This window comes from Lutzomyia longipalpis, chromosome 4 (genome assembly GCF_024334085.1).
Source record: "Lutzomyia longipalpis isolate SR_M1_2022 chromosome 4, ASM2433408v1".
NCBI classification, from domain to species: domain Eukaryota; kingdom Metazoa; phylum Arthropoda; class Insecta; order Diptera; family Psychodidae; genus Lutzomyia; species Lutzomyia longipalpis.
In genome coordinates this window covers 15,203,108-15,215,880 of record NC_074710.1, presented here as the reverse complement: position 1 = coordinate 15,215,880, position 12,773 = coordinate 15,203,108, and the positions used below count along the sequence as shown (strand labels likewise).

General features: G+C 37.9%; 3 protein-coding genes across 3 annotated transcripts in view; all 3 read right to left on the bottom strand.

Moving 5' to 3' along the window:
- The window catches only part of LOC129794544 (sodium-coupled monocarboxylate transporter 2-like), a 31,379-nt gene extending 26,519 nt beyond the window's left edge, over positions 1 to 4,860 (bottom strand). Inside the window, exons 1-2 of the mRNA XM_055835299.1 lie at positions 4,762 to 4,860; positions 4,588 to 4,693 (exon numbers count right to left, since the gene is read on the bottom strand). Coding sequence (XP_055691274.1) covers positions 4,588 to 4,693; positions 4,762 to 4,860 — 205 coding nt within the window. The remainder of the gene's footprint in view (positions 1 to 4,587; positions 4,694 to 4,761) is intronic.
- Positions 4,861 to 5,630: 770 nt separating this feature from the next.
- On the bottom strand, positions 5,631 to 6,320 carry LOC129794543 (sodium-coupled monocarboxylate transporter 2-like). The gene has a single exon (XM_055835298.1). The coding sequence runs from the start codon at positions 6,318 to 6,320 to the stop codon at positions 5,631 to 5,633; it is 690 nt and encodes a 229-aa protein (XP_055691273.1).
- Positions 6,321 to 10,704: 4,384 nt separating this feature from the next.
- On the bottom strand, positions 10,705 to 12,055 carry LOC129794542 (sodium-coupled monocarboxylate transporter 2-like). The gene is made up of 2 exons (XM_055835297.1): positions 11,421 to 12,055; positions 10,705 to 11,341 (listed from the first exon to the last, which is right to left on the bottom strand). The coding sequence occupies exons 1-2, from the start codon at positions 12,053 to 12,055 to the stop codon at positions 10,705 to 10,707; spliced, it is 1,272 nt and encodes a 423-aa protein (XP_055691272.1).
- Between the last annotated feature and the right edge of the window lie 718 nt (positions 12,056 to 12,773).

The following is a 12,773-nucleotide window of genomic DNA, read 5'->3' as shown; positions in this document are numbered from 1 at the left end:
TTCTCAATCATTTCCCTGGCTTTTTTAGGGGTGGAAGAAGGGAGATTTATCGTCCATTACAGTACGCGGGAATCCCATTGAAGGGTAGCTAATATCAAGAGGAAGGAATTTTTTCACTCTCAGGGCTTTTTGAAAAGCTTTTCTGCAATGTAGCTTTACTATATTCTGTATTTTTTGTAACTCTGAATTTTTGCAATAGTGATCAATAATGTTCAACTATTTTGTGTGTCTTTGGACCCTTCATCAGGGTTAAAAATCTATCTTTGAAAATCAAAAAGCTTCAAATTTTCTTTTTTTTTTCTGGAAAAAATCTTCAGAATCCCCTCTTCTCCTGCCATGTTGTCGCAACCGCAACACCAACCCCAAACCAGGCGGTCTTCTTAGCATCTTCCTCCTTTTAGGCCACAAATGGAGGGAAAAGTTCTTGCAGAGTGGACGCTCTTGTGCCGGATATACAAATTTCTAATAAAGTTGGACCATTTATCAAAGGCACAAGAGAACTCTCTCTCTTTCACTCTTCGAGGGTTAGCAGAAAGGGCGACACAAGTGGTGAAAAGTATTATGGGCATATCCACCCCATTTCTTCAGAAACGAGTGGCAGGGGTGGGAAAGTCAAATTAAAAGAGCTTCTCCTTTGGCCCGGGGAATCATGTTGAGAATTTTCTAACCAATTAATTTACCCTTGTGGCGTCATCATTTTCACTTTCCCCTGTTGAACGTCGTTCCCTTCCCCTCATTCGGTCCTTTTAACATTTTCCCTCCTCACCCCCCCCTTCTCGCTGTAGTGACATAATTAATTTCTGGTTCCCATCCAATGAGCATTTTGATTCAATTAACCATCTGCCTTGATTGAATCTCCTCTTGCGCGCGTTGTCATATCAGCAAACGGTGTGTTGGATGGAGCTTCTCCTCGTCCCTTCGCAACTTCTTCTTCACTGTATGATGGGGTATTCAATTAACTCCCGCATAAGTAGATTACCGATACCTGTTCTCAATGTACAATACACTCTTCAACCACCCCCCGTGTAGAAAAGGGTGCAAAATGTGCAATTTTCTCCCACGTCGCGTGTCTTTTTTGGGGGTAGGCAAACAGATAAAAATCAATGATTGAGTGCGGGGGTGGGTGGTAAAAATTCAGTGGATATCTCTGCATCATTAAATTTCTATTCCACTTGATTGAATCCACCCCCCCCCTGCGTAGTTTCCTTGCCTTCCTGTATGCCTGTGCCTTTCTCCCCCGCAATTCACTTTCACCCTCGTTTGCCAACCGCATTTTTTTCGACTTCTTCTTGTTCTTGTTTCCCGCCGGAGCTTCTTTTCCGTTTTCTTGTGTCTTCAGGAAGGAACAACACGCAGCAGTTGTAGGAAGAAGAAAAAAATGTCCATGACGTAAATGCCAATTTATTTATTTCTGTCTATAACCATCGAGAAGCCAACAAATGGATTTCTCTTCTTTTTTTTACTAGAGGCGCGAGGAAAAGGAAAAACAGACAAATCTTGACTGCACGTGGCTTTTCCATCCAAGATGAAAACGTAAAAACCACATTGTAAAGATTATATTTGACTTTAAATCTTTTTTATGATAGAGAAAGATTTCGAATTTAAACATTCTTAATTTCTACGGTTAGGAGAAGTAGTGTTTTCAAAAACTCTTAAAAAAGCTTCTTAACCCTCCGTATACTGTGACCAAAACACTTACGCGCTTTACTATTGGGGTAGGTGACCGACCCCATAGAATTTTTCACAAAAAAGGCAAATTCTTTCGGTCAACAGACTCCTTGGTACTCCCTAAGAAGTTTTTTGTCAATTTAAGAACACAAAAATAAATTTTAAATGGATTTTTTAAATGATTTTTGCAATGATTTTTTGGGGTTAGAATCGTCTAGAAAGAGACAAAGACCGACAAAGCGAAGAGAAAGTGGAATAAATTTGACCGTTACACCAATTTTTGAATTCTCTCTTCTTACATTTTTGTTAATAACTTTTTTCTAGTGGCCGGAATGACCTCAAATTCTTACACAATCTTCTCAGATAACTAAGGAACTTATTTCTAAAAGCTTGGTTCTATACCTCTAAGAACTAAGGCGTAATTAATCGAAATATAGCTCTGGGGTCGGTCACCTACCCCTCATAGTATACGGAGGGTTAAAAAATGTTAAATATATGTATATATTTTAATTTAAAATTTGAACAATATTTATAAGCTCCGGATTATTTTTTAAGGGATTTTTTCTGTGGCGTGATCCTGTGAAAAGACTTCTGTCCACATTGCCACAGGGCAAGGGGAGATGGGTGGTTGTCTCTAGGGCAGGGGTGAGTATTTGAATATTGCCATTTTCACACATTTCACCCCATTTTCCTCTCTCACTGTGAGAGACTTCTTTTTTTCTTTCATCTTATTCTGTGGAAATTTTCTCCCACTCACAACACATTTAAATGGAAATTTTTCTCATGCAATTTTTATGTGTGTTGCATTTTCAACACATTTTCATGTGGGTGGTGGTGCAATGAATGCGCAATTCGTTTTCACAAAGAGGTTGGTGGTGTTGTGTTATGTGTGGAATGTAAGGCGAATCATTTGGGGGTTAGATGGAAAATAGTCAAAGATATCAGCAGCAAGGGCAAAAGTGTTGAATTTGTGGGTTTTTTTCGTCCTTTCCTTCTTTCCCTTCAACTGTGGAATTTTCATCCCATTTTGGTTGTTGGGGGTGCTTATTTTTCCCCGATACTTTGCTCCTGTGGAATTTTTTTCCGTTTCCATTTTTTTTTGTCTTAACCAGGATATCCCTTTGAGGATAGAAAAGGAACCCTTTTGTTGCCACAAAAAGGATAGAGAAGAAAAGCTCAACTTATTCTCGATAAATTCTCCAAGGAGCGACCCCCAAAAACGTTATCTTGAAAGATTTCCAAGTAGAAAGTTTAGAAGTGATAATGATGAAATTTTTATAAATATCTTCCTTCAATCTGATTTGTGAGGATGATGCGAAGGCATCTTCTTCTGCAATCTCATCGCAGCCTCTTAAGCTTGGTAGCATTCTAATTTCCGCCAAGGCATCGTACCGCGATGGGAGAAATGGTAAAAAATGAGTTGAATTCATCTTTATATACACTCACCACTGTATGGTCTTCGCTCGTGTGACAAATGCGCTTAATTTTTCTCCACAAACACCCTACCCCCATCCCTTACAAGAAGATGGAAAAGGCATCTGTGTGCGGATCAATTGAAAAGTTACCCTCCAAATGGGACATCAAAAGTCCTTCATTTTCTCACTCTCTCTCCTTTTCCCAACTAGAGCTATTTTCAACACTAAGAAACGAAGACAAGTTAAAGAGAAATCTGTCTTATTGGTAGGTCAATTTATTTATTTATCTTTTTGCATTTAAGAAGATAATTAAAACTAAATTGAATAAATGAATTAAATAATGAATTATTAAGTCAATTTTGAGGGGAATTTGAACTGGAATTAAGACCAATTTAATTACATTTTAAGTATAAAAAATGTACCAAAACACCATCAAACTCAAACTGATATTTTAGTGGGAACACTATGCTTTTCCACATTCCATGCTACCTATAAATATTTGAGGCATCAATGTGAGGCTCTAATAAAGTAATTTTCACAGCGTTAAACCCCAAAGCTTCGGCTGTTGTAACTCTAATGAAGCAAACTATGACATTAGTATGGTTTTTGGGTGGGTGGAGAGGGGTGTGGTAGGACATGTGGGAGGGGTGGAAGAGAGCATTAAATATGCTTTCGTTCATCACTTAACAATGTAAACCCCGAAAACTCCCTCCGAGAGCAGTGGGGATTTTCAAACGAGGTTTGTTCAATGAATTGGATGGAAAGTTTCAACTCCATGCGCTGCTTGTAGAAAAATCATGAATTTTTCATTACCAAAAAGGCACCATACACACACTGTGCTCTAGTTTCTTCATCATGCCTTTTCCTTCCTTTTGTTTATGGGGGCAGCAGATGAGGGAGAGTCTGGGAGAGAGAATTATGGTTATTGATTAGCCTTGTCTTGAATTTTCTACACCTTCTCATCTAAAACTTATGTGGAGCCTCCGGAGACGTGGAAGAGAAGGAGAACTGGAGGCAACTTCTTGCAGGAATTATGGATTGGTTTTCCGACAAGTTTCCTCGAAATATTTTGTTGCAGATGCACGAAACAGCAGCTAAACTATGTAATTAATTTGTACGAAGGAAGGTAAAAGCTTACGGCTGCCTATTGCTTAATTTTGTTCTCAAACTTTCTTAATTTGTCACCTGATCACAAATTATTTAATTTATTCCTCAACTTATTCTCAAATCCTTGACAATTCTTTAGATCTTAGTTTCATTTCCTCTTCATGAATGTCTTTCCTTCTCAGAAAGACTGCAAGTAATCTCTGATCATCAACTGTATTCCCTCCGGTGAGCAGGCTTATCAGGTAGCCTGTAGCAACGCCTATAGTTGTTCCAATTAATGCTAAATACATAAAATTAATACGAAATAGCCAGAAAATGTCTTCATTTTCATTTCCCATTGAACTGCTTTGTGTAGAGTTGAGATTCAAATTAAAATCCGTTAACGTGGACTTCTCACAACCGTCATTTCGAAGTGGCAGAGGTTGTTCAGGCTTATTATTCAAACCACCAATTGTTATTGTAAGAAGGCTAACAATTGCCAAAATTGCACCTGTTTGTGCGCCCTAAAAAACAGAAAGAAAAACTTTAAATAAAAGAACAACTTTGCAAAAAGAAAAACCTAAAATGTAACCTTTGAATTTGCCTTAGGGATGAGAATTCCAAGAATAAACAGCGTAATGAGGGTTGCACTATTGATCGCCATTACTTGGAGGGTCATCTTAAGTACCATTCCCAATTTTTCCACAAAGAAAACTAAGAAAATCTGCAGGATTCCCAGAGCAAAAGTCGTTGCTTTCATTATATTTCCAACGGTTTTGTCTCTGACGTTAGGAAACCAACCACTGAGGAAATCCTCATAAATAATCCCACTCATGGCATTGAAGTAGGAAGATGTTGTGGATAGGCTAGCTGAGAAGATTCCTGCTATAAAAATTCCATTGAAGCCATGGAAAAACGATGCTTTCTCTTGAATAAAATACGGTAGGATCTGATCAACCTTCTTGATGAAACCTGCTTTGAATGGGTCACATGTCTCATAATTCGCATAAACCACTAATCCCAGGAGGACAGACAGACAGAAGAAGAAACTGAATGCTATTGATAGAATCCACGCTGATATTCTCATTTTATTCAGACTCGGCAGAGAAATGAAGCGCTGTAGATTAGTTTGACTCATACCAAACTGATATATTGCTACGATGGAATTTGAGAAAATGAATCCATACATTGAGTTTCTTGTATTCACTTCTTCCGCGCTTCAAGTAAAGAAAAAAAAGATAAAATTAAATATTATTAATGAGATCAAAGCTTAAAAAACTTTCATAGAGTTACGTTCTATATAAAAAAAATTTACCAGACTTAAGAAAATTTTTAGCCAGGTCAAAAATAGTAAAAACTGTCTTAAGACAACTTAAGCCAAGATTGAACAAAACTGGTCTACCTCAGAAATCTAAGATTTAACTTTAAAAATTAAACCTGACTTAGTAGTGAAATTCGCGCTTACTTGACAAAGATCAATCGTTGTCCTCGCTTCCCAGCTTCAAAGACATTTTCAAATCCACCCACGGTATTGGTTCCAATGACGATAACAACGACAAAAGACACAATCATGAGAACAACCTGAACTACATCAGTCCACACAACTGCCTTAAAGCCTCCAAGAGCTGTATAGGCGGCACACAGGAGTGAGAGAACTACAACTGTCGTATAAGTATTGACTCCTGTAACACTCTGAAAGGTCAGAGCTGGTACGTAGACAGTAATTGGCAGGAAGATTAATCCTGTCAACAGGAACAGTCCACTAGCAAGGAGTCTAACACGTCGACTAAATCTCATTTCCAAATACTTAAAGCTCGATGTGAGCTTCAACTCCGAAAAGACCGGAAGGAATATGAAGGTATTGCAGATGGCCATTGTTATAATGCACACAGAATACAACCATGGGTATGTGCCATAGGTGTAGGTTTCAGCTGTTAAGCCCACAATTGTTGTCCCTGTGAGGGAAGTTGCAATGAGTGAACAGGAAATCGGGAAGAGTCCCATCTTCCTTCCACCCAGAAGATAATCCTCCATCGTTGCTGTCTTGTTGCGGGACTTGACGGCATAGTACAGTCCAATAGATGCTGACACAATGACCATAACACCAAAGAAGGAATAATCAAGGAAACTAAACTGCACTGTTTGCTCCATCTTTTCAACACTCAACTCTTTCTTTAATTCCTGCATTCAGCTGTAAGATAGGATGTTTACTGAAATCTAGGAAGCTCAGGTGTTTGATAAAATAACTCGGAAGTATAAATCGTTAAATATTTTATTACCAAAAAAATTATAATAAAATAGTAATGATCTCTATATAATAAAGAAAGGTCTGTTTGTTGGTAATCGTCGTTCCTTCTTTTCTATACAAATTCACACCGTTTGACTGACGGCGATGAAATTTGGTACAGAAGCTCCCTGTTAAGAATTATTGTTACTTTTCGAAATTTAAATTTAAAGATGAATTAACCAGTAATTATGGCACGGGAGATTTTTTCATGGGGCTTGGGATGATGTTATATATCTATCTCAGCCAATGCATTTGGCTCAATAGTGCCTTATCTGAAGTTCAGTTAGTCGCGAATGATAAGTTGAGAAGAAATTGTGTAGAAAGTGTGCCAATTTTGTGCCAAAGCGCCAAATAAAATTTTCCTTTGTGAACAATTTAATTCAATAAATTTGGAATTTTCTTTTAAATTAAAAAGTGGAGTTTTCTTGAGGCAGCAAGGAAAAGAAGGAGAAAGCAGTTGATGGCGGAATGTATGAAGGATGATCCTCTATCGCAGAACAATTTTAACCCATCTCATCTTGTAGGGGAACATAAAAAATGTACGGGTAAGCTGACCAAGCTTACGGGAGCTGTGTTTCTTTCAGTGTACCAATTTTGTGAGAGCAAACTAGAACGCAAATTAATTTAAAATACGCGCAAAGTCGGGAAAAGTTGAAAAGTCATACCCTAAGAAATCTTTAGAAGGCCATATCTCGAGAACGGATCCATAGATTTTCGAGTTTGAGCTATCGTTGGAAAGGTCTTAACCACAACTATAATATATTAAAATACGAAGTAAATCGATAATGGCATTTTCGAAATATTCGAGTTCGAAATTTTCGAAAATATTGATTTTGACTTTAGCGCCTCTCGCGGTCATTTCTCGAACTTGCAATGTTCTAGACATTTGTAGGGCTTCACGAAACCTTTCATTTGCACTTGAGTTGATCAAAATCGGACTTGTAGAACCCGAGATATGACATGCCAACTTTGGAAGGCTATATCTCGAGAACGGAGACATAGATTTTCTTCATTTTTGGCATGGAGCTAGATAATATGATCAGCTATAACATATCAAAAAATGAAGCAAATCGATAATGGCGTTTTCGAGATATTCATCGAAAACTCATCGAAAATTTTGTTTTTGATTTTTGGCCCCCTAGCGGTCACTTTTGAAACTTCGTATGTTCTAGAGAGTTGTAGGGTTTGTTGAGAGCTTTCATTTGAGCCCGGGTTGATCAAAATCGGTCAAGCCGTTTTCGAGTTATGGTCGATTTTCGATGAAAAATTGTGGCGGCCATATTGACTAAACGGCTTGACCGATTTTCAAAAATGAGGTATCTTTGGAAAGGTATTGATGGCCCCTACAACATATCAAAATTTCAGCCCTCTAGCTATAATAGTGACTGAGATATAGCGAAAAAAAAATTTGAGTGTTATCCAAAATGGCGGACCGGGGGTGGGGGGTCGGATTTGACTTCATAATCGGATGTCTTCCACCCGATATTTAAACTTTGCCGTTGACCGCAAGTTTCTATCAATCACCGTTCTTTTGTAATTTACCGTTATACTACGGACGGCCGGACGGCCGGCCGGAAAAAAACTTATTTTTGGCGCATACGTTTTTTGGAATGTGGGGACCCTAATTCGTGCTCATACCAAGTTTGAGCCCGATCTGACGACTTTCGATTTTGCTCGGTACACAAAAGCTGTGTCTGAAAGAAACACAGCTAATAGAAGAATCGCGAGAGAAACTCCCCAATATCCACTGGGATCACATAGAAAAGTGCAGTGAAAGTACAGTCCGGGAAAACATAACCTCAATTTTGGAACACCATTGAAATGAATAGGAAGACCTTTATTATGTTCGACCAGGGTGGCATCGGGACCTCTTGAGCTTCTTTATAACGTTCCCAACCTTTCCTGCCTACCCGGATGAAGATTTGAATGATTTTTGCTTTACAACTTTTGTCTTTCCGGACTTCCCGTTGTTGAGTTTTTTTTCTCTTGGAGTGCTTTCCCTTGGAACTGTAATCAACAGTTTTGTGTAAAGTAACAAAGCTTTCCGAGGGCCTACTTTAACGTTCAAGGTGAGTTTCCGGGAAGCTTCCCGCAAGGCCCCAGAATTCAATTTCTCTCTCATTTTTGTAGATTCATCCTTATGGATGTAATTTCAGCCTAAAGGCGGCCAAGCATGATGATGATGATGATGACAAAGCCTCCGGATCAGCTCCTCTGGTGATGCTCAACAGCCTTTCTGGCCAAGGGAAACATCTGAAGCTTATGGCACAGATGTTGCAGAATATGTTTCCCACAATTAACGTGTCCACATGAAGATGATGCTGAATATTTCAAAGAGGGAGTTAGAGCGGAGTCAGATCGGAATCTTTTTGCCCCCGTAGATCCAAAACGTCCACCCAAGTACAGGAAACGCCCTGCTGTTGAGCCCATATCCAAGAGAAAGCACTCCAAGAGAAAAAAAAACTCAACAACGAGAAGTCCGGAAAGACAAAAGTTGTAAAGCAAAAATCATTCAAATCTTCATTCGGGTAGGCAGGAAAGGTTGGGAACGTTATAAAGAAGCTCAAGAGGTCCCGATGTCACGCTGGTCGAACATAATAAAGGTCTTCCTATTCATTTCAATGGTGTTCCAAAATTGAGGTTATGTTTTCCCGGACTGTACTTTCACTGCACTTTTCTATGTGATCCCAGTGGATATTGGGGAGTTTCTCTCGCGATTCTTCTATTTTTTATGTTCCCCTACAAGATGAGATGGGTTAAAATTGTTCTGCGATAGAGGATCATCCTTCATACATTCCGCCATCAACTCCTTTTGATCGTCTTCCCCGGATTGATCATTAATACATTTTTTGTGCCTATCTTTAAAGGTATTTCTGTGAATATTTGGCCGAGGGATCTCAAAGGGCTGTGCATAATTCTCTTCTTTTTTCCTGCCCTTCAAATCAAGGTATTTTCCGTGAAATATCCCGGCCGAAGGACCTCAAGGGAATTTGTACTAATCTCTTCTTTTTCCCGCCTTTTCAAACAAGGTAAACTCTGTACACTCCCTATATCAAGGCGGTTTCAGATGGCTGTATTCATTTCCCCCCAAAGCCCCCCTTCAGGTAGCCCCCATATAAAAGTCATGCAGTTTTTGCAAATTTTTGAATTTAGCGCCTGAAATGTTGTATGAAAATGATTTCTTCTCTTTGCAAAATTATTTTTCGCGATTGAAAAGTGGCCTCAATTTACTTAAAAACCATCACAATCTTTTTTCACTAAAATTTGCGCGAAGCGCAACAAATCCCCGCGAAGCGGGACGAGGCAAATTGGAGTGAAGCGACAATTTACCTCGTTGTTAATTAATTTTTGTTCAAAGTAGTAAAACCAAGAGATAACCAGATAAACATCTGGCGAATCTTTCGATATTTTGGCGAATAATCCGAAGATTCGAAGATTCTTATTCAGATAAACACCCCTTAAGTAAAATCTATAAAATGCGCAGATTTTAGCTGTGTTTCTTTTAGACACCCTACAAATGTCTAGAACATTGCAACTTCGAGAAATGACCACAAGAAACGCTAAAATCAAAAATAAAATAGAACTCGAATTTTTAGAAAATTGCGACATAATTTTTTTTTTATTTTTCGATATATTATAGCTGATTTCAAGACCTTTCAAACAATAAAAATGAAAATCTTTGGATCCGTTCTCGAGATACGGCTTTCCAAACATTGTCTTGGGTATGACTTTTCATTAAATTAATTTGTGTTCTAGTTTGCTCTCACAAAATTGGTACCAGTACATTTTATTCTTCAACTTATTCTCAAATCCTTGACAATTCTTTAGATCTTAGTTTCATTTCCTCTTTATGAATGTCTTTCCTTCTCAGAAAGACTGCAAGTAATCTCTGATCATCAACTGTATTCCCTCCGGTGAGCAAGCTTATCAGGTAGCCTGTAGCAACGCCTATAGTTGTTCCAATTAATGCTAAATACGTAAAATTAATACGAAAGAGCCAGAAAATGTCGTCATTTTCATTTCCTATTGAACTGCTTTGTGTAGAGTTGAAATTCACATTAAAATCCGTTAATGTCGACTTCTCACAACCGTCCGTTCGAAGTGTCAGAGGTTGTTCGGGTTTGTTATTTAAACCACCAATTGTTATTGTAAGAAGTGTAACAATTGCCAAAATTGCACCTGTTTGTGCGCCCTAAGAAAAGAAGGAAAAACTTTAAATAAAAGAACAACTTTGCAAAAAAAAAAATCCTAAAGTCTAACCTTTGAATTTGCCTTAGGGATGAGAATTCCAAGAATAAACAGCGTAATGAGTGTTGCACTGTTAATCGCCATTACTTGGAGGGTCATCTTCATTACCATTCCCAACTTTTCCACAAAGAAAACTAAGAAAATCTGCAGGATTCCCAGGGCAAAGGTCGTTGCTTTCATGATATTTCCAACCGTTCTGTCTTTGATGTTAGGAAACCTTTTACTAAGGAAATCCTCATAAATAATCCCACTCATGGCATTAAAATAAGAGGACGTTGTGGATAGGCTAGCTGAGAAGATTCCTGCTATGAAAATTCCATTGAAGCCGTGGAAAAACGATGCTTTCTCTTGAATAAAATATGGTAGGATCTGATCAATCTTCTTGATGAAGCCTGCTTTGAATGGATCACATGTCTCATAATTCGCATAAACCACCAATCCCAAGAAGACGGATAGAAAGAAGAATAGACTGAAGGCTATTGATAGAATCCACGCTGATATTCTCATTTTATTTAGACTCGGCAGAGAAATGAAGCGCTGAAGGTTTGTCTGACTCAGACCAAACTGATACGTTGCTGTGAAAGCATTTGACAAGATCATTCCATACATTGAGGTTCTTGTATTCACTTCTTCCGCGCTTCAAGTAAAGAAAAAAAAATTAAATCAAACAACGAAATTATTAAAAAGATCAAAATTTAAAAACAATTTTGACTAACTTTAGAATAATCAATCGTTGTCCTCGCTTTCCAGCTTCAAAGACATTTTCAAACCCACCCACAGTATTGGTTCCAATGACGATTACAACGATAAAAGACACAATCATGAGAGCAAGCTGAACTACATCAGTCCACACGACTGCCTTAAAGCCTCCAAGAGCTGTATAGGCGGCACACAGGAGTGAGAGAACTACAACTGTCGTATGCGTATTGACTCCTGTAACACTCTGAAAGGTCAGAGCTGGTACGTAGACAGTAATTGGCAGGAAGATTAATCCTGTCAACAGGAACAGTCCACTAGCAAGGAGTCTAACACGTCGATTAAATCTCATTTCCAAATACTTAAAGCTCGATGTGAGCTTCAACTCCGAAAAGACCGGAAGGAAGATGAAGGTATTGCAGATGGCCATTATTGTAAAGCACACAGAGTACAACCATGAGTGTGTACCATAGGCATAGGTTTCAGCTGTTAGGCCCACAATTGATGTTCCCGTGAGGGATGTTGCAATGAGTGAACACGAAATCGGGAAGAGTCCCATCTTCCTTCCACCCAGAAGATAATCCTCCATCGTTGCTGTCTTGTTGCGGGACTTGACGGCATAGTACAGTCCAATTGCTGCTGACACAATAACCATAAGACCAAAAAAGGAATAATCAAGGAAACTAAACTGCACTGTTTGTTTCATCTTTTCAACACCCAACTCTTTCTTTAATTCCTCCATTCCGCTGTAAGATTGGAAGATAACTGAAATTTAGGAAGTTCAGGTGTTTGATAAAATACTTCGGAAGAATTAAATCGTTAAATATTTTATTACCAAAAAAATGGCAGTTAAATAGTAATGATTGATGGTAAAAACTTTATATTAATTCGTTGAAACTTTGTCAATTTAGAAAGTTTTTTATTAATCGCTTGAGTCTGTATTTAAAGGAGTCTATTCACTTTTATTCATGCCTTGATCCCTGAAATCTTACTTGATAGGAAAATTCTTCTACAATATTATTTGACTTTTTTGAAGGACTGTCCTTGTCTTATGTATGTATGTACAGTACATATGTATGTAGGTAAATATAGACTCCTTCATAATTATTTTTTTACTGTACGTCTTAAGACGTGGAAAGGTTATTTTATATAATTTATTTTTATATTAGATTTTTCTTTCTAAAAAGAATTCCTTAAAAAAGTATTTTATCGTCTGCTTTTTGACGGTAAAATTAAGTTTAATGTACAATGTTCAATCCATTTTAAAGCTTTTTCAAGCTTTTTACCAAATTTTTTTATAACAAAAATGGGAAGAACAGGGGGAAGAAGAAATAATTAGTAAAACGTAAAAATTTTCTTTTAGAAATGGTAAG